Source organism: Coenobita brevimanus, chromosome 86 (genome assembly GCF_032717465.1).
Source record: "Coenobita brevimanus isolate Jiangsu-jjx chromosome 86, ASM3271746v2, whole genome shotgun sequence".
Lineage (NCBI taxonomy): Eukaryota > Metazoa > Arthropoda > Malacostraca > Decapoda > Coenobitidae > Coenobita > Coenobita brevimanus.
Genome location: NC_137039.1, coordinates 15,018,324 through 15,039,469, shown reverse-complemented (window position 1 = coordinate 15,039,469; position 21,146 = coordinate 15,018,324). Strand labels below are relative to the sequence as shown.

Sequence of the window (21,146 nt, the reverse complement as noted above, 5' to 3'; positions counted from 1 at the left end):
AATATTATTATCATCATCATCATCATCAGCAGCAGCAGCAGCAGCAGCAGCAAGCTTATTCGTCCTTTCTAATCTAATTTCAGAATTACGTATGTGACCCCGCCTGACAATGATTTTGGGTCGATATTGCCAAATGGTTCGTGGACGGGCATAGTCAATTCAGTCATGCATAAGGTAAGGGGATGACTGGAAAAACAAACATCCAGAAAAAATATTAACTTAGAAATTCTAAGACTAAAACACAAAAGACGCCAGTGTAATGAACAGGTTGGACACAGCCATGCCACTTTGATTTAACACTTCTATGACTGCTACATGACGACCGATTTGAAAACCACAGTGGGGATAGGATGTGATTAAACTGCATTCCACTTTAAGTATCGCAACCTGCAATGATGATGTAATGTCAAAAATGTCCTGCAGTTGTTTTCAGTACCAATATATGTACGACAAGAACACAAAGAAGGCACTTGGAATAAAAGGAATATTCTCTGATTTAAAAGATACACTTAAGGATCTTGGATTTAGCGGTAATAGATCTTAAATTATTTAAATATAACAATTACATTCCCTATCAAATGGATACGGAATCGGTTCTTGAATTTAGTAGTATTATGTAATCAGACACTTGGATTAATTAGCGATATTTTCATGAGACACCAGTGTTTAACAATAATATTCTTTATCAAAAGCATACGGACATGTCTCTTGGTTTGTTTACCGTCACTGCTGATCGTGCTGAAGTCGTGGACTTCACATTCCCTGCCACCATCAATTACGCCCGTGTCATATCCGGCAAAGGGTGCTTAGAAATAGACATCTGGAGCTTCTTGCTGCCCTTCACTCCGTTAGTGTGGACTGGAATACTGATGGCTCTAACTTGGGTGATGGCTATCCTATATTTGTTCTCTGGATGGTTACCTCTCCAGATGAAGGAGTCGAGATGGCCTATTAAAGCCTCTAGATGCATTCGTGTGCTGCTTCAACAAGGTGAGTCACTAAAGCATTCTTCCCTTTCTCCCTCAAATCCTTTTCATATGCCTCACTGCGATAAAATGATGAAGAGGACGAGATGGAAAGGTATGACCTTTTGATGTGATAGTATATTGTTGCTGTGACAGTTGGGGTTTGCCATCCCAGGCCTTTTTCTTCTGTGCCTCCCCTTCGTGATGATAAGGGACTCGAAATGGTTTACTAAAACTTGAGGATGAGTTTATGTGCTGCTCCATCAAGGTGAGACAAATAATAACTGAAGCTTTTTACATATTCCTCTCTCTCTGGTTCCTCTTCTTCCACTACTCTTTACTCCTCCATCTGTTCATATTCTTTCCCACTTAGTCTTCATACGCATGAATGCTCTGAATGTGTTGGCAGAAAGTTTCATAAGAGTACATTTTATAATTTTCCACCATTTTCTTATCCGATTGTCTGTTCATCGTTTATCTTCCTATATCCTCCCACCTTCCCTATTCTTTTCACTTCATCTGTCCTTCATTCCCACACTTGCTGATATACAGTATACAGTGTACTTAGACTTTCCATCTGATGTCATGTCCCACCCTGTGTTCTTTTGAACTTCATTTATTTACGTCTACTTCCTTTCCCATGCATTTAAAATCTCATTTTATCATCAACTCATTTAATGCTTGTGTTAACCCTCAGATCAAGATAGTAGAATAAAAAATATTAGGGCCCTGGAACTGTGCAAGGACTAACTGATGTTCTTTGAACTCGTATGTATTACAGTGACTCACACACAATATATAATAAATATATTTTTTTAATCTTCATGTTCAAGTATCTAAATATGTCGAACAGTGATTTTTCTTTAAATCCTATAGATTCATTTCACGAAATACAGCCCAGCTGGTGTCTTTCCATTGCCTGTTACTCTGCGTGCTGCTTTCTGACCAAACCTTTCTGGCTCATATAGAAGAAGATATTATTTTGGATGCCACTGCCCTCAGCGGTGCCATTGACATCTGCTAGTATAGACTTAGAGGTAGGGGGGAAATGTGAATACCTGCATGTTACCCATATTCACGCGGCAGTGTTCACAGATAATATCCCCGCAGCCTATGGTAAGGCACACCACCTCCCCTTAATACCAGTGGCAGTCACCACTGGTATTAAGCTATTATGACACCTCACAAAAAACCGTCATATAAAATATTAATAAGCAAGCCCTAAAAACTTGGCACAAACTACAGATATTAATGTACTTTGCAGACTTCTTAGTGAAACTGCCAAGAACTACCTAGTTTTGGAAAATGTCAAAGGGGACTAAGTTAGCTAAATTACACAGTGTTATAGCATGTGACCTACCCACCTGACATAAACACTAGGGCCGTCTCGATAAGGAAGACAGGGCGGCACCCATAGGATACAGATGAAAAAAAAAAAAAACTGCTGTGCCACTGTGTCAGACGTATAATAATATTCCACCTTCAGTAACGCCAAATGTTTTAACGATCTGTTTCGCCCCACCAGCTCTACTCAGTACGGTAATTCTACGGCGCAAACACATATTTTTTGAAACATTTGTTTTGCTGCAATATAGTAAATGCTGTTTATTTCCTAGTAACGACACTAATACGATAAGTTTCAATATGTAGACCCCTGTATTGATTTTTGTTCAATACCCAATATTAAACGGTAATGAAAATATTCATAATCCGTGCTTTATTCTTACCACATTCTTTGCCAGTCAGTAAACATCAAATTTGATCTACAAATTGTTATTGTATATGGAAATATAAGGCATGTAAATTAAACCATACATATTATCCGTTACTTAACAAATGAAAACATGGCCTAAGTCGTTCATTGACATCTGGGCAATGGCCCCACATTTTGATGCAAATCAATTATCCCTCCTAAGTAAGAAACCATGCAATATCCCACGTAAATAAGATACCATGCAGTGTATATACATACATCAAGTACCCCTCCTTGTGTGGGGTACCAAAGGAAAACAAAGGAAAATGAGGTTGTTATCCTTCCGGCATACACCACTCCCGCTTACCCTCTGGTAACACAACTTCCTCGGTGTTTATCGTACAAAGACAAAAGTCGAGTCGCGGTTTTGTCCGAAGATAAAGTGCAACACTTGAAACATTATGAAAGCTCTACCACATTTACATGTTCGTGATTGGCTAGTTTTTTTTTTTTTTTTTTTTTTTTTTTTTTTTCCGGCCTATCAACCATTGGGGCCGAAGCCCCTGGTTATTAAGGCCATTTATATATATATGTATATACATTTAAACATATATACATATATATACAAACATATATATATATACACACACACACACACACACACACACACACACACACACACACACACACACACACACACACGCTTCTATGCATACATACAGACACACTTTCATGCAAACGTACATATATATATAATAATTTTAATCTTATTTAATTTTTTTTTTTGTATTTTTATTTTTTTTTTTATTTTTTCTTGGTTTTATATTTTTTATACCTTATATTATAAAGTAAAACTAATCTAAAGACCCTAAAACTAATCACCTAACAGACAAATCGCTAACCTATACTAAATCTTACAGAGACAAATAGCTAGGCCTACACTAATGGTAAAAATACCTCGACTAACAGAACATCATCGACTGCAGATATGTAATGCCTTTCTACATTACATACCTGCACTCATCACCTGGTGACTGTCAGTCGAGGCACAACCTAATATAGGGGACATCAATATATGAAAGGGAACCAGACGAGTCAGGAACATTTCCATATACGTCAGCTGTCGTCCCTAATTAGAATAACTTAAGCAAGATAATATAATGTATTTACATAATGTGTATAGAAAGTGAAGAACCTCGCCTAGCAGACCACCATCGACTGCAAGTGCCCAATACCTTCCTATATTGCACACTTGCACTCATCAGCTGGTGACTGTCAGGCGAGGAACTTGGCTTAATGTAGGGGACATCAATATTAGAAATAGAACAGTGGGAGGAGGAACTATTTAAAATATGTCAACTGTCAACCCTAATTAATATTACAATATATACATATTTACTCTTCATAAAAACCATAACCACACAGTAAAAAAGTCACATCACTCTGATCAGTCCGGTCTCTCTCAAGAAAGTCATCAATTTATCAGTCATAACAATGTCCCCATCACCCAGGATGGTGGAAAGGGTGAAGGGGACGTCTACTGCGCCGCAGTAATTTATAAGTGAAGCGCGTTCACGAATAAATCGCCGACAGCGCAGGATGATATGACTGATAGATAACACCGCATTACAGATGTCACAGTGCGGTGGGAAGCGTCTTTCCATATATGGTTTTATGTGGGTTAAAATGGTGGCATTAAGCCGCAACCGTGCCAACACTTTTTCTTCTAGGCGACTGGGACGGTTGGCAGTGTCCCAGTCGCCCAGGTACGGCTTACAAGTTGGAATATTTAGTCTGGTCCACTGACCTTGCCACAGAAGATTTATTGATTTCTTTCCGAGAGAGAGACTCGACCGTAGATCACGAGGAACGTCCCAAGTCTCCTCGAGTTCTACAGCCGACTTTGCAAGTAAGTCAGCCTGCTCATTGCCGTAGATACGACAATGAGGCACCCAGATCAGCGTGAATGACTTGTTGCATGAATGCAACTTATTAACGATGCGGCCCTGGATCTCGTGAGAGTCCGTAGTACAAGATGCAATTGCCTGAAGGGCTGATTTTGAATCTGAAAATATGACAAATGAGTCATGCCTAGAATTGAGAGCATAGTCTATGGCTTTGTCAATAGCAAAGAGTTCTGAAGTAAACACAGATGTATGAGTCGGCAACCGATACCTGAGGGCACATTCAGTCGACCACACACTTGCACCCACACATTCACTCGACTTGGAGCCGTCGGTGTACAATTGATGGGACCCCAAGTGACGAACAATGATGTTACGAAACAAGTGGTGGACCTCCGCCTCCGAAGTGCCTTGGCCTTGGTGCTGGGAGCCATGATACATCCACTGTAAAGCTGGGTGGCTCCCAAGGCGCTATATTTTTTAGCACCAACTTGTCACAGTCACTGGGGTCGACACCAAGCTCCTGAGTCAGTAAGTGGAGGCGAGAGGCAAGTGGCCGACGCACACCCCGCAGAAGATGGTGGTATTGACGCAGGGGGTACAGGCCACATTGCCGATATTACTTTTCCTTAATGTTCGTAGTCCATACGAAAAGGCCAGGTGGTCACGGCGAATACGGAGGGGAGGCACATTCGAATCCACTTCCATACGAGCCACACGGGTACACCGGACAGCTCCAAGACACATTCGCAAGCATTTATTCTGTAACACATCCAATCCTTTCAGCGTGGCATCAGATGCCGAGCCATACACCTGTGCGCCATAGTCTAGCTTTGATCGAATAAGGGACTTATACACCATTAATAAAGATTTTCTGTCGGCACCCCAGGTAGTACCCGCTAGGTACTTGAGGACATTTAACGGTTTATCACAACGAGCAAGCAAAGTATTAACGTGAAGTTTAAAATTCATTCTACGATCAAAATGTATTCCTAAAAATTTTACAGAATTTTGAAAAGGTACCGCCTGATTATCCAAAGTTAAGCACAAATTAGGTACGTTACGATTAGTGAAAACTATAGCGGCACACTTACGGACGGAAAACTTAAATCCCCACTGCAAGGCCCATTGGTGGACGGAGTCAAGGGCTGCTTGAATCCGCCCAGCCGAAAATTGTGCATTACGGGAAGAGTGCCATATTGCACAATCGTCAGCGTAGAGCGAGTATTTAAGATTCCTCGGGATGGGAGCTGATGACAGAATATCATTGATCATAATACTAAATAAAGTAGGACTAAGCACACTTCCCTGTGGCACCCCGTTTTCCTGGATAAATATATCCGATGTTACGTTACGGGGCAATTTGACAGAGAAAGTTCTGTCCCTTAAGAAATTTGAAATAAAAACAGGCAAATTTCCTCTTAAACCATAAGCATAGAGCTTCATTAATATACCGTGTCGCCAGGTCATGTCATAGGCTTTATGGATGTCCAGGAACACCCCTATCATGAATTCTTTATTGGCAAATGCCTCTGCAATACAATGCTCCAAATTCATAAAATGATCTAGTGAACTTCTGTATTTACTGAAGCCACATTGTTGATCATTTAACAAATTCATCGACTCTAAAACAAAAATAAGCCTATTGTTAACCATACGTTCCATGACCTTACATAGACAAGAAGTCAACACAATAGGACGAAATGAAGTGGGATTCATAAGACGACCAGCCTCTTTGGGTATCGGTATGACGTGCGCAAAGTGCCATGAGTTTGGGAACGTTCAAGACGCCCAAATCTCATTGTACAATGCTAACATCTTAATCAGGTTGTCCTGATTAAGATGCTGGATCATAATCGCAGTACGTGATGGTGTCTGGTCCAGGGCTGGTGTCTTTACAGGATTTAAGGGCAAGGAGCAGTTCATCTAGCGTAAACTCTTGGTTGTAATGGGGAGTTTACGCTCTTCTGTGGCAAAGTCTAATATCTGTAGGCTCAGCCGTATGCTTTATGAAGTTGGAAACGCGGGTCATAATTGGCTGAGCTACTTACATGAGAAAAACTCCTGGCGAGGATGTTAGCAACGTCCACGGGCTCGTCATAGATGTTATTATTTACTTGCAAGGTGGTAATGGGGAAATATGGGCCTTTATTATTTAATATTCTTATGGTGGACCAGACTTTACGTAATGGTGTTGTACGAGTCACCGTGGACACAAAGGACCGCCAGGAGTCACGTTTGGCCCTTCTTATTATTCTCCTTGCCTCAGCCCGTGCCTGTTTGTATGCAATAAAATTTTTCTCAGTGGGCTGACTATCAAAAATCCTGTATCTCCTATTGCGTTTTCTTAATGCTTGTCGGCAACCCGCCAAGTCCACCAATGTGCTCTATGCTTCGCATGAACTGTAGAAGTCTTGGGAATAGCAGCCTCAGCTGCGTGTAATATGGATTGGGTTATATTTTCGACCTTAACATCTATGGTCTCCCCCAGATATATCTAATCTGGCGATCCTTGAGAAGGATCCCAATCTGCTTTCTTATAGTTAAATTTTGGAGGTGGAGGGTCCGAAATGATGTCGCGTGTATAAGAAAGACAGATGGGTAAATGATCACTTCCCAAGGAGTCGTCATAAGGGTCCCATGAGAGATCTTGATGTATACCAGGGGAGGCCAAAGATAAGTCAATGGCCGAAAAGTTACCAGTACGATCATCTACACGAGTCGCTCTACCATCGTTCAGAAGACAGAGGTTGGACTGTAGTATTAGGTCAGCTACTTGCTCCCCAAGACCATCAATCCTCAAGCTACCCCATTGATAGTGATGGGCGTTAAAATCGCCCAACACTAACTTATTTCCAGGCAGATGTTCCACTAGTGAATTTAAAGCATCACTATCAATGGGGCCATGTGGAGGACAGTACAGAGAGCAAATAGACAGATACGTGTTATTAAATTTTACTCTGCACGCGACAGCTTCCAGAGTAGAATTTAGAATCACTTCCGTTTGTGGGTGTGATTGTGTGTGTAAATGGCAACTCCGTGACCTTCATATCTTCTATACGAGTGGTAGTGTTTGAACTGTGGAGGATCAGGATGATCCTCCAGGCGCGTCTCCTGTAAACAGACAACGTCTGGCCTGTGTATAGAAAGCAAGATTGCTATATTGTGTAACTTATTCCCAATACCTCTACAATTCCACTGTAATACAGTGAAAGCGACGGTTTAAGATTTTCGTTGGGGGCCAGTGTGCTTTGTCTTTGTCTCCCCATGCAGGCTGTTTAGCGACTACCGGGGGACCTATCCCGGTGCTTGTTCACGGAAACCTCCATATTATCGTCAATTACGAGGTTCCCTGACCCCACCGAGGAAGAGCTAACCTTCCTCTCCCTCGCTGGAGTGAGAATTGGAAGAACGTGAGGACGCGACTTAGTGAGGGTGGTCATGTTACTTTTACTAGACTTGTCGGGTTTCGCTTTAGGCAGTACTGATGGAGAGGCAGCAGCAGCCTGAGAGTACGTTGAAGCCTTAGGGATGTCAGTGAGAGAGTTGGAGCGGACAGGAGGTCGAGATGGAGATGCACTGTGAGTGGCAGTAGGGAGAAGGACAGGATCAGTCTGCGTCTCTACAGAGCACATCACAGGACGGGACATTACCGCCGAAGCATAGGACCTATTCGGGCGTGGGAGTTGCATGCAACTCCCTCACCTTTTTCCTAGCTTCGTAGTAGGAAATGGCCTCCGTTGCCTTCACTGTGCAGACCTCCTTCTCCTCCTTCCACTTGGGACAATCCCTAGAGGAAGTGGAGTGAGCGCCCTTGCAGTGGAAGCAACAGACTGTCTCAGATGCAATGTTCCGCCTCATGACCTTGGCTTGCACACTTGCCACACACTGGCTGGGAAGCCCCAGACAAGTCTTGGCACCATGCCCATATAACTGGCATTTCAAACAACGGAAAGGGTTGGGAATGTATGGCCGCACATGAACAATTTCTGTAACCAATTTTTACATTGCTAGGAAGTGATACTTTACCGAATGTCAAAACAATGGTCGCTGTCTTTGTCCTGACACCTTCCGAGTAGCGAGTGCTATGAATTTAGCATCAATGACATCTTGCTGAGCGAGTTCATCTATGATCTCTTCCTCACTCATCACCATGAGATCCCTGCAAGTGATAACCCCTTGCAGGAATTCATGGATGTTGGGATCTTGGTTTCGACATCATAGCAATGAAACTTGCGAGCTTCAACCAAGTCCTTAATTTGAGATGAGGTACAAGTTTTTATGAGGAGGTCTCCGTTCCCAAGTTTTTTTACTTGTTCCACCTCCCAGCACAGCCATCAATAACCTTCTTGATCATGAAGGGATTGAGACTGCTCAAGGGAGTGGAACCTAGAGCAGTGATGATCACATATTCGGCATTATTTACAGGGACATCACGGGGCAAACGAGTCTGGGGTCAGTTCTGTCTGGGGGCTGTCAGTCCGTGTAGAAGTCGGGGGTCGGTCAGGACTCACCTCCCCCCCCTGAGGGGGAGGCAGTAGGGCGTCCTCCATAGTACCACTCTCCCCTAGCGGGGGACGTGGGAAGAAGGAGAGAAAACAAGCAAGGGACAAACAACCGGGGACCACACACCTAAGTCTGAGGTTGCCCTCTCAAACCACTCCAGGGAGGCCCGACCGTGTTTCTTCACGCCCCAGAGCGATCAGTGGGGGGGACCCTCCGTGGGCGATAAGCAAAGGTAAACTCAGTATAATAGAACAGACACCTACTGTTCTAACTAACAGGAAGAGGAGGAAAATGAATACTAAGTATCCTATCGAGCACCAGAAGGGTGAAAAAAAAGAACTAAAGCCAGTGAGGCAACCCTATAAGCTAGAGAAGAGCTCAGCACACGTCCGCTCTCTTCACAACCATGCATCAAAGTCCCATTGGCTAGTCTGACTTCGTCAAGCTTCATATCTGCTTCTGATAGGATGTCGGTATGAATGAACCCATGAAATTCCGAAGCCTCAACATCGACTCGCAAGAATTGCTGAGTCCGAACTTTGTATGAGAGACAAAATGCCAACGGTTAGGCGAATATACCTGATACTTCATCTTACATCTTAGCCTACCACAAAAAGTCTAGCAGACCTACTACACCATGGTATGGAGAGGTCAAGCAACATGCATCCAAGTAATAGGAATATGAGAGGTGGCATGACCTTCCATTATTTACGGGAAACTAATCCTGAACAGAACTCTCAAACATTTTGTATAGGCATAACCATAGAAAGGTGGATTAGGATTTCAGGAGGAAGGCACAACGGAGAACCGTCATCGTTCAGATCGTCCTTGTCTTACCACAACACTATAGGACCAGGAAATAATCACAACGATGGAAGTAGCACCCGCAAGCAGTGCTTACGCTGTAAGAAACGGAGTGCACCTAGAATGAAGCTACACGAACAGTTGTGCGTAGACTTCGGTAGTCTGGTTTATGTGTTCGAACTCGTCTGTGGGATTCAGTTTCCCAGCCACTCTAAAAAAAAAAAAAATTATCATAATAGAATAACTCTGTTCTCATGTGTTGAATACTCTAGTGGATTTTGTTTTACAATACTTAAATAATGTCCCAGGTTATAATTATCAACTTGATTAGGTAAGTTACAGTTATTAAAGATGGAGAACTGACTTCCGAACACCAACTCTGCTAACTGAATTGTAACGTTGAGAATGTTGTCATAAAAACTGAAGATGAGAAACGCTTCATAAATACTAAATAAAAACAGCAGTCAGAAAGATTTAATAATTATGTAGATTAGTTTCGGTAAGTTACCAAAAAATTATATCCTGGCATCCACGGGCTGGTCACCTGGAGCAAATGGCAACTCAAGTCAGTGCTACCAACCGATCGTTCGACACAAAGCAAACTGCTCCAAAACTATAGTCTTTCAGCAGATATTTTCACCAAATCTCACGACACGACTTTTGTCTTCGTACATATGTACACCTAAGGACAGAAATTCGTGATGCAGGATAATCTGCCACCAGAGGTCAGGTTAATCGCACACGTCTACCCCCCCCCCTAACTCCCCCTCCTTACCCCCACCAAAACACTGATTTGTTGGGCGGATGGGTCGGAGATATGAAGCTTCGCTCACTCTCACGTCTTGCCGCATGTAATGTTACATTCATTTATTTTACTATTAGGTGTATTATCAAGTGCATAGATCCGTCTTCAGTTCCATGAGAAGTGATTATATTGAAGTTTTAGCAGATTTCAATACAATGACCTTAATATATAGAGTCTGGTTTCCAAATAGTTATCCAACATGTTCTTAAGCGATAAACTAAAATCCAAGTAACAGTTAAAAGTTATGTGGCCAGATAAGTCCCTCTCTTGCCTTGTCATCTGGACAGCCACATATGCACCCACCTACTTATCCACCTACCAGCTCAACCCATCCAACACAACCCACCGACCTCACCCCTGCCACCCACCCAGCCCGTCGATCCCTGCTATCCACGCTGCTAACCCACGAATGCCACACACGAAGTTCACCCAACAATGCCACTCAACTCATTTACTCAGTCACTACTCCACCCTGAACCCATCCAGCCACCCAACCCAACCACCCACTTCGATAATCCCGACCACACAATGGTCTCAGCCACCCTGGCGCCCAACGGTGCCCACTCACCTTGGCGACTCACTTTGCCCACACATTCCTGCGATCTATCTTGCCCACCGACCCCTACCACCCACCCTCACCACTCACAAATTCCACCCACCCTTCCCACTCACACATTCCACCCACCCTGGTCACCCAACAATGTTATCCATCTCATCCATCCACACAACCCTCCCACCTCTCCCTGAACACTCCCCACCCACCTCACCCTGCCCAACCACCCATCCTGTCCACCCACTCCTCCCACCGACCCACCCGCCCACCCGCCCATCCACCCTTCTTACCCAACCCTATTCACTTATTTGAACCCAACCCCATTCACTCAGCCACCCCATTCACTGATTTGAACCCAATCCCATTCACTCCGCCACCCCATTCACCCATCTGAACCCGACTTATCCATCAATTTCATCTTATCCAAACCTAACTTACCGACCCCCCCCCCCGACCACCCACATATCCAGCCACCTACCCACCCAGCCCACCAAACGCATCCACTTACTAACCCATTTACCCCATCAATCTCATCTTATCCAAACCTAACTTACCGACCCCTCCCCGACCACCCATGTATCCAGCCACCTACCCACCCAGACCACCAAACGCATCCACCCACTAACCCATTTACCCCTACACCCCATCCAAAACCACTCTCCACACCACACCCAACTACCCCTCTCTTCACCATTACCACTGTCCACCCACCCTGGTGATGCACCGAACTACCACACCCACCAACTCAACCTCATCAACTCCAGCCACCCAACCAACTGACACACACACACACACACACACACACACACACACACACACACACACACAGTAAGGGCGCGTCCACACGTGTGCTCGAGCAAGTTCTGGCAACATGTAAGCAACACAGTAACGACCACGCTGCAATTATGTTGGGAACAGCAGCGTCCAGATCATGTTGGCAACATCATGATGAAGTCTCAGCTGCCTGGTATGAATACACTTATCTCATCGCCTGTCCTGCAAGTGTTCGAAGCTGCATTGAAACATGTTTGCATACATCTGTCCAAATACTGCTGCAAACATGTTCCCGAACATGTTTGCCCCCCGTGTTGCCAATATATGTTCGAGAGCACGTGTGGACTAGCCCTAAGAGTAACAAAACACGCAAACACACACACACACACACACACACACACACACACACACACACACACACACACAGGGAGAGAGTAGTTCACAACAATTTCACACACTAATCATCCTCAGTGGTTATTTATCCCCGAGGAAGATTGGACCCACGGTTTACGAATTACTGTTTGATGGTTGACTGTATAATCATTGAACAGTATGAACTGCATGTAATATAGAAACTAGCATAGTTATGATATTTAATATTTTACGAAAGTATTCACTCATTAAAACTATTGCCAATTGGACAGCATATCATGGAATCCTAACAGAAATAAATCCATAATATAGCTGAATTAAAGGGTATAATTTTATGTCGGAGATACGAGTCAATGTACCGTGCAAGCTGCTATTAGAACAATACTAGACACTTCCACATCTCATCCGCCCCCTTCACCGTCCCCAAATTCCTCCCTCCCTTCATTCCCACCCTTCCGCATCTGTGTGTGTGTGTGTGTGTGTGTGTGTGTGTGTGTGTGTGTGTCTTACTGAGTCTCTCTCTCTCTCTGTATGCGCCGGTGTGTGTGTGTGTGTGTGTGTGTGTGTGTGTGTGTGTGTGTTTCTGTCTGTCTGTCTGTTTATGCGTGTTCTGTGTGTGTGTGTGTGTGTGTGTGTGTGTGTGTGTGTGTGTGTGTGTGTCAGTTGGTTGGGTGGCTGGAGATGATGAGGTTGAGTTGGTGGGTGTGGTAGTTCGATGCATCGCCAGGGTGGGTGGACAGTGGTAATGGTGGAGGGAGGGGGCAGTTGTTGGGTGGTGTGTGGAGTGGTTTTGGGTGGGTTGTAGGGGTAAATGGGTTAGTTAGTGGATGCGTTTGGTGGTCTGGGTGGGTAGGTGGCTGGATACGTGGGTGGTCGGGGAGGGGTCGGTAAGTTAGATTTGGATAAGATGAGATTGATGGGGTAAATGGGTTAGTGAGTGGATGCGTTTGGTGGGCTGGGTGGGTAGGTGGCTGGATACGTGGGTGGTCGGGGAGGGGTCGGTAAGTTAGGTTTGGATAAGATGAGATTGATGGATAAGTCGGGTTCAGATGGGTGAATGGGTTGGCGGAGTGAATGGGATTGGGTTCAAATCAGTGAATGGGGTGGCTGAGTGAATGGGGTTGGGTTCAAATAAGTGAATAGGGTTGGGTAAGAAGGGTGGATGGGCGGGTGGGTCGGTGGGAGGAGTGGGTGGACAGGATGGGTGGATGGGCAGGGTGAGGTAGGTGGGGAGTGTTCAGGGAGAGGTGGAAGGGTTGTGTGAATGGATGAGATGGATAACATTGTTGGGTGACCAGGGTGGGTGGAATGCGTGAGTGGGAAGGGTGAGTGGAATTTGTGAGTGGTGAGAGTGGGTGGTAGGGGTCGGTGGGCAAGATAGATCGTAGGAATGTGTGGCCAAAGTGAGTCGCCAAGGTGAGTGGGCACCGTTGGGCGCCAGGGTGGCTGAGACCATTGTGTGGTCGGGAATATCGAAGCGGGTGGTTGGGTTGGGTGGCTGGATGGGTTCAGGGTGGAGTAGTGAATGAGTAAATGAGTTGAGTGGCATTGTTGGGTGAACTTCGTGTGTGGCATTCGTGGGTTAGCAGCGTGGATAGCAGGGATCGATGGGCTGGGTGGGTGGCAGGAGTGAGGTCGGTGGGTTGTGTTGGATGGATTGAGTGGGTAGGTGGATAAGTAGGTGGGTGCCTATGTGGCTGTCCATATGACAAGACAAAAGAGGGACTTATCTGGCCATATAACTTTTATCTGTTACTTGGATTTTAGCTTATCGCTTAGAACTATATTAGAACTATTCGGAAACCAGACTCTATATATTAAGGTCTTTGTATTGAAATCTGCTAAAACTTCGATATAATCACTTCTCATGGAACTGAAGACGGATCTATGCACTTGATAATACACCTAATAGTAAGATAAATGAAAGTAACATTACATGCGGCAAGACGTGAGAGTGAGCGAAGCTTCATATCTCCGATCCATCCGCCCAACAAATCAGTGTTTTGGTGGGGGTAAGGAGGGGGAGTTAGAGGGGTAGACGTGTGCGATTAACCTGACCTCTGGCGGCAGATTATCGTGTATCACGAATTTCTGTTCGAAGGTGTACTTTAATAACAATAAATATACACATTCTTTTCAGATAATAATGTCACTGACAAATTAAGTAAATCCTACAGATAATCAAGAATAATATAAGAACTATAATTCATCACATAAACGCATTACACAAGGAAATACTGTTATATTTAGGTCGCCGAACACACCAACATTGCATTGCTTTAGGCTGTTGTCTAAGCAGACGATTGAAGTGATGTCATCTTTGGTCTGAACCCAGTTGTTTGTGCGTGTGTAACGTGTGTTTACGTTAGGATCCCAGTTAATGAGATAACAGATTACTTTTTCCTTATCCTGTCGTCTTCGTAGTGGTTGCTTAGAATCGTAGGTAGTAAAGTGTCCAGTACAGTCATTTTCATAAGCAGGGAGCATTTGATGAACAAGAGAAAGACGAATTGGTGAATTTGAAACACCTCAGGCGATTGCCTCTTTCGTCCAACAGATGGCGGTGTGCCTTGTGTTGAAGGTGGAGAGGAAGGGGTCACGGGTTGGATGGGACGGGCATATCAGGGATTTGTAATTAGGGAAAATGGGCTGGAATGCAAGTCCGAGAACTACAAAAAAAAAAAAAAAACGAATTAATTAGTTTTTCATCAGTTTTGCTAGTTTCCGGAACTCACAACTTTGTCATATCATAAAAAATGGCTGGTAGAATAGATGTCATCTAGAAGATAGTCAGTCATGGGTGGGGCCGGCAGGAAATATCATCTGCACATTCCCTCTGAGGAATATGCAGTGTGCACCTCGTGAAGCCTGATAGGAATACATACATATGTGCACACAGGCTTCTAGAACATTCGACAACCGTATAATCCACGTGACAGAAGCTCTCATATGCGAGAGAGAAGCGAGAAGTCAGAAGGAATTAAGGAGGCTGGAGAAAAGGGAGCTAGAAGGGTGGTCTAGCGAGAGAGGCTGCGAGAAGTTAGCTAGCACAAAACACTCCTGTGTAATAAACTCCGTATTAATCTTAAGCTCTCCCTTTTGAAGAGAATAAAAAATACAGTCAGCCCCCGACTCATCTTATATCTTCTTCCGTCATCGACTACAAGTGAACTGAGGTTTTCTCCTCACATATCTACTCACTATTACCTACAGCTCGGCTACGATTACTGTATAGGCCAGTACAGGACTGACAATATATTCATTATATACTTTTCGTTTCAGAAATACTAGCTAGCTAATTTTCCTAATGAGTATGTTTACCCAAAGCCTTGCATCCACTTGTGATGCGTCTTTTTATATCGCCATCATGGTCTTTCGTTAGTTTTAATATTTGCTCCAGGTAACTGTACTCATCAACTATGTCAGTAATTTTTTCGTTTATTCTGTGGACTCAGCTGTATTGGGATTAAACAATACTTGACTTTTATTCAGATTCATCTTTAGCCCTACTCCGAGGCTTCCTCTAATTTAGGTCATTTAACATTGCTTGCAGTGTCTGCTGTTTCTGAAGTTAGGACAATGTCATCTGCAAATCTAAAGTTATTCAAATTTTTTCCCACTACCTTTACTCCTTGGTTCTCCCGATCTACTGTAGCTTTCTGAAAGTACATTCCAGGCATGCTCTACATAATGTTGGTAAAACTGTATCCCCATGATGCACGCCTTTCTCAGTCTCATTTTTTTCTTAGTCTTTATGTAGCTTAACTAGCAATTCTCCATTTAAACATTTTTTAAATCATTTTAACAATGTTCCCTTCTACTTCTTTTCACAAGAAATTTATAATTGCTTTGTGCCCCACCAAGTCGAAAACTTTTTCCGTAATAATAATAATAATAATAATAATAATAATAATAATAAAAGGAGCATATCATATTCTGTAGCTTTCTCAGTTAGCTGATTCACAGTGTGTAGCCGTTCAGTAGTCGAACCGCTTCGGATTCGGGCGGATGCGCTGACGCAGTTGCGGTCCCGTAACTCGCTACTGGAGGGGGGGTGGGGGGCGGATGCACTAACGCGTCCTCGTACGGTCCCCGTAAGTCCGCCGCCGCTACGGTCCCCGTACGATGGTCGGTGTTTTGCTATGTACTAACATTTCTCCCACCATCGTACGGTGACCGTAAGGCTAGGGGCGGGGGAAAACTCACTGTGTTTGGGGGAATTTTTCCCCGCTCAGCTGATGGTCGCTTTGGCCAATCACAACGCAGGATGCTTCTCTGCCTAGACGCTTCTGCCAATCATCGTGTTTGATGACACTGACTCTCAGCCGACAAGAACTCGAAAACAAAACAGAGGACAGGCTTGAATGAAATATATGAAGTGTTTGTCAGTTTGGGAAGTGCAGTGAGCAGAAAGTATTACTCACATTATTACCAGCATACCTACTGCTGCATGTTGTGGAGCAGTACTGTACATTACTGTTATGCAATGATGTACGAGTACATTAAAATGCCTTCAATATACTGTACAGACTCAATTGCTCTTATATTTAACATTTCAGCTGTATAACACTATTACGACAAAAATGTGCGTTGTGCAAAACTAAACTGACACTGCTGTGCAATGTACAGTACTGTACCAGATTTTTTATGTTGAACAAAACACCGTAGAAAAAGCACCGTGGGATAAAAGCTCCAGCAAAGAAAATACATTTGTGTATAATTGTTTTGTTTTATTTAATTTTTTTGCTTAACAGTAACCTATCTTCACTTAACAACCTAAAGTAACCCGACCTAAGGTAACTGAACAGCCTAAGCTAAGCCAACCAGCCTTACCTAACCAAACCATAACCAAACAACTTGACCTTACTTAACAACCTAACATTAACAATCTAACCATACCTAACTAAATAACCTAACCTAACGGAACTTAGCTGAACAAACATAAGAGCCACATAGAACAAGCTAACCTAAGCCAGCAAAAAAAAAATAATAATAATAATTATCTTAACCTGACCTAACAAGCTAAATTTATCTAACCTTAACCTTGGTCAGAGCTTCACATATATACTGTTCTCAGTTATTCCTTACTTTTGCCTGAATATACTCAATAATTCCTTTCTAAGTCCCAAGAGGGGATTCCATCCCTCCTTGGAAGTTTTGAATAAATATATACTCGAGTTAATCTTAAATTTTTATGGCATGAAATTTAGTGGTTTTAAGGAAATTTTTGGTATATTCTGTTTATATTAAGATTTTGTACATTTATGTTGGCATAATAATTATCTGAGGATCCAAATTTTGTCCTTACTCTTAGAAGGCACAAATCAAAAGCCCAAAACCATCAAATCTAACCAACATAACAGGCTTTTGTGACTTTTTTTTTTTATTAATTGCCCCTTTGAAATGTCAAAATTCCCCTTGCCTTCTTCACCCAACTATCATATGCTAACTCAATATAACCTTAAACTTAAATTAGCCTAGCCTAATAAAGAAAGCTAATTTTAACCCACCCCATTCCAGTAATAAACTACCTAACTTAACCTAAATAAAAAATAATCAAGTTTAAGCTAAAGGTATCCAAAGCTTAACCCATTTCTTAAACTAACCTAATCTCACCTAACCTTAAATTAGCCTAAGTCTAACATAGCTAACCTTATCATCACTTAATCCAAAAATAAACAAATCTCACCTAACAAAAATAAACCTAATCTAACCAACTTTTAACTTAACCTAACCTAATTCTTAAACTAACCTAACCTAACCCAGTACTAACCTAACCTTACATGAGCCCAAATTAAACGAAGCTAACCTTACAATAATCCAACCCACAAATAAACAAACCTAACCTTACAAAAATTAACCCAATCAAAAATAACCTAACGTTGATTTTAAATTAACCTAACCTATCTTGAAACTATATTAGAAAGGGGATTTTGTTCTAGGGGCTTGACCTATTAGGATATTCTCCTAGAGGATCTTTTCCTGACGGTTTACACTACTGCACAACAGCACATATTATACTACTATATAGCACTACACCTTGCACTATTTCACACTGACATTGCTGTACACTACTATAGACTACATTAAAGCACACTAATTTTCTACCAACCTAAAGCATACGTTAATACTGTAAAATACTAATCTATAGTACTACACAACATTGATGAGCATATGATACAGTAGTGAAATAATTCGTTTACACGAGAGAATGCTTAATTCAATTTATTTTCGGGTGGCTGAAAGATACGGGAGACGTTAAGGTTAGTCGGGCCCACCCTTAGCGGCGATCGTAACTCAGGCTCCCGTAAGGTCTCCGAAAGTGTTTAGTGCACTGCATGCCAACATCTGACGCCGGTCCCTTTTCCCCCCCGCCCGTAGCGAGTTACGTGACCGCAACTGCGTTAGTGCATCCAGTCCATCGTACGGGGACCGTAAGGCTAAGGGCGGGAAAAAACTCGCTGTGTTTGGGGGAATTTTTCCCCGCGAAGCTGATGGTCGCTTTGGCCAATCACAACGCAGGATGCTTCTCTGTCTAGATGCTTCAGCCAATCATCGTGTTCGGTGACACTGACTCTCAGCTGACAAGAACTGAAAAACAACATGGGACAGGATTGAATGAAATATATGAAGTGTTTGTCAGTTTGGGAAGTGCAGTGAGCAGAAAGCATTACTCACATTATTACCAGCATAACTACTGCTGCATGTTGTGCAGCAGTACTGTACATTACTATTTTAAAATAATTGACGAGTACATTACCTTCAGTATACTGTACAGACTGAATTGCTCTCATTTTTAACATTTCAGCTGTACAACACTATTACAACATTAATGTGCGTTGTGCAAAACTAAACTGACACTGCTGTGCAATGTACAGTACTGTACCTGACATTTTATGTCGAACAAAACACCGTAGAAAAAGCACCGTGGGATAAAAGCTCCAGCAAAGGATATATATATATATATATATATATATATATATATATATATATATATATATATCCTGACCTAACAACCTAAAGTAACCTGACCTAAGGTAACTGAACAGCCTAAGCTAAGGCAACCAGCCTAACCTAACCAAACCTTAACCAAACAACTTCACCTTACCTAACAACCTAACCTTAACTAACAACTGAACAATACCTAAATAACCTAACCTAACAAAACTTAGCTGAACAAACATAAGAGCCACATAGAACAAGCTAACCTAAGCTAGAAAAAAAAAAATAATAACCTGACCTAAGCTAAATTTATCTAACCTTAACCTTGGTCAGAGCTTCACATATATACTGTTCTCAGTTATTCCTCACTTTTGCTAGAAATACAGAATAATTCCTTTCTAACTCCCAAGAGGGGATTCCATCCCTCCTTGGAAATTTTGAATAAATATATAATCAGAGTTAATCGTAAATTTTTATGGCATGGAATTTAGTGGTTATAGGGAATGTTTTGGTATATTCTGTTTATATTAAGATTTTGTAGTTTTATGTTGGCATAACACTTATGTGAGGATCCAGATTTTGTCCTTACTCTTACAAGGCACAAAAAAGCCGAAAACCATCAAATTAACCAATATAACAGGCTTTTATGACCGTTTTGGCTTTTATTTTTTTAATTGCCCTCTTGAAATGTCAAAATTCCCCTTGCCTTCTCCACCCACCTATCATGTGCTAACTTAATCCTAAACTTAAAATAGCCTAGCCTAATAAATTAAGCTAATTTTAACCCACCCCATTCCAGTAATAAACTACCCTAACTTAAATAACCTAAATTTAAAATAATCAAGTTTAAGCTAAAAGTAACCAAAGCTTAACCCAGTTCTTAAACTAACATAATATCACCTAACACTCACCTAACCTTAAATTAGCCTAAGTTTAACGTAGCTACCCTTACCATTACTCAGTCCAAAAATAAACAACCCTTACCTAAACAAAAAATAAACCTAATCTAACCAACATTTAAACTAACCTAACCTAACCTAATTTTTAAACTAACCTAACCTAACCTAGTACTTACCTAACCTTAAATGAGCCCAAATTAAACTAAGCTAACCTTACAATAATCCAGTCCACAAATACACAAACATAACCTAACAAAAATTAACCTAATCAGACATAACCTAACCTTGATTTTAAATTAACCTAACCTAACCTATCTTGAAACTATATTAGAAAGTGGATTTTGTTCTAGGGGTTTGACCTGTTAGGCTATTTTCCTAGAGGATATTGTCCTGACGGTGTACACTGCTACACAACACATTATACTACTCTACAGCACTACGCCTTACACTATTTCACACTAACATTGCTGTACACTACTGCAGACTACAGTAGAACACACTATAATTTTCTACCAACCTAATGCATACGTTAATACTGTATAACACTAATTTATAGTACTAAACACTGATGACCGTATAATACAGTAGAACACTAATGAACACTAATACTGAAACCACTAATTTACACTAATGTACAATTCAGCGCACTGTATATTGTTGTACAGCACCTCTATTAACTACCCAGTATAGTTGAATTATTCGTTTACACGAGAGAATGCTTAATTCAACTTATTTCCGGGTGGTTGAAAGATACGGGAGACGTTAAAGGTGGTCGGGCCCACCCTTAGCGGCGATCGTAACTCCGGCTCCCGTAAGGTCTCCGAAAGTGTTTAGTGCATGCCAACATCCAACGCTGTTAGTACACAGCAAAACACCGACCATCGTACGGGGACCATATCGGCGGCGCCCTTACGGGAACCTTACGGGGA

General features: G+C 42.4%; 1 protein-coding gene across 1 annotated transcript in view; it reads left to right on the top strand.

The window, feature by feature from the left end:
- The first annotated feature begins 701 nt into the window (after window positions 1-701).
- Window positions 702-21,146, top strand: part of LOC145410575 (putative glutamate receptor) — a 145,515-nt gene continuing 125,070 nt past the window's right edge. Inside the window, exon 1 of the mRNA XM_080280691.1 lies at window positions 702-990. Within this exon, the coding sequence (XP_080136817.1) occupies window positions 702-990 (289 nt within the window). The remainder of the gene's footprint in view (window positions 991-21,146) is intronic.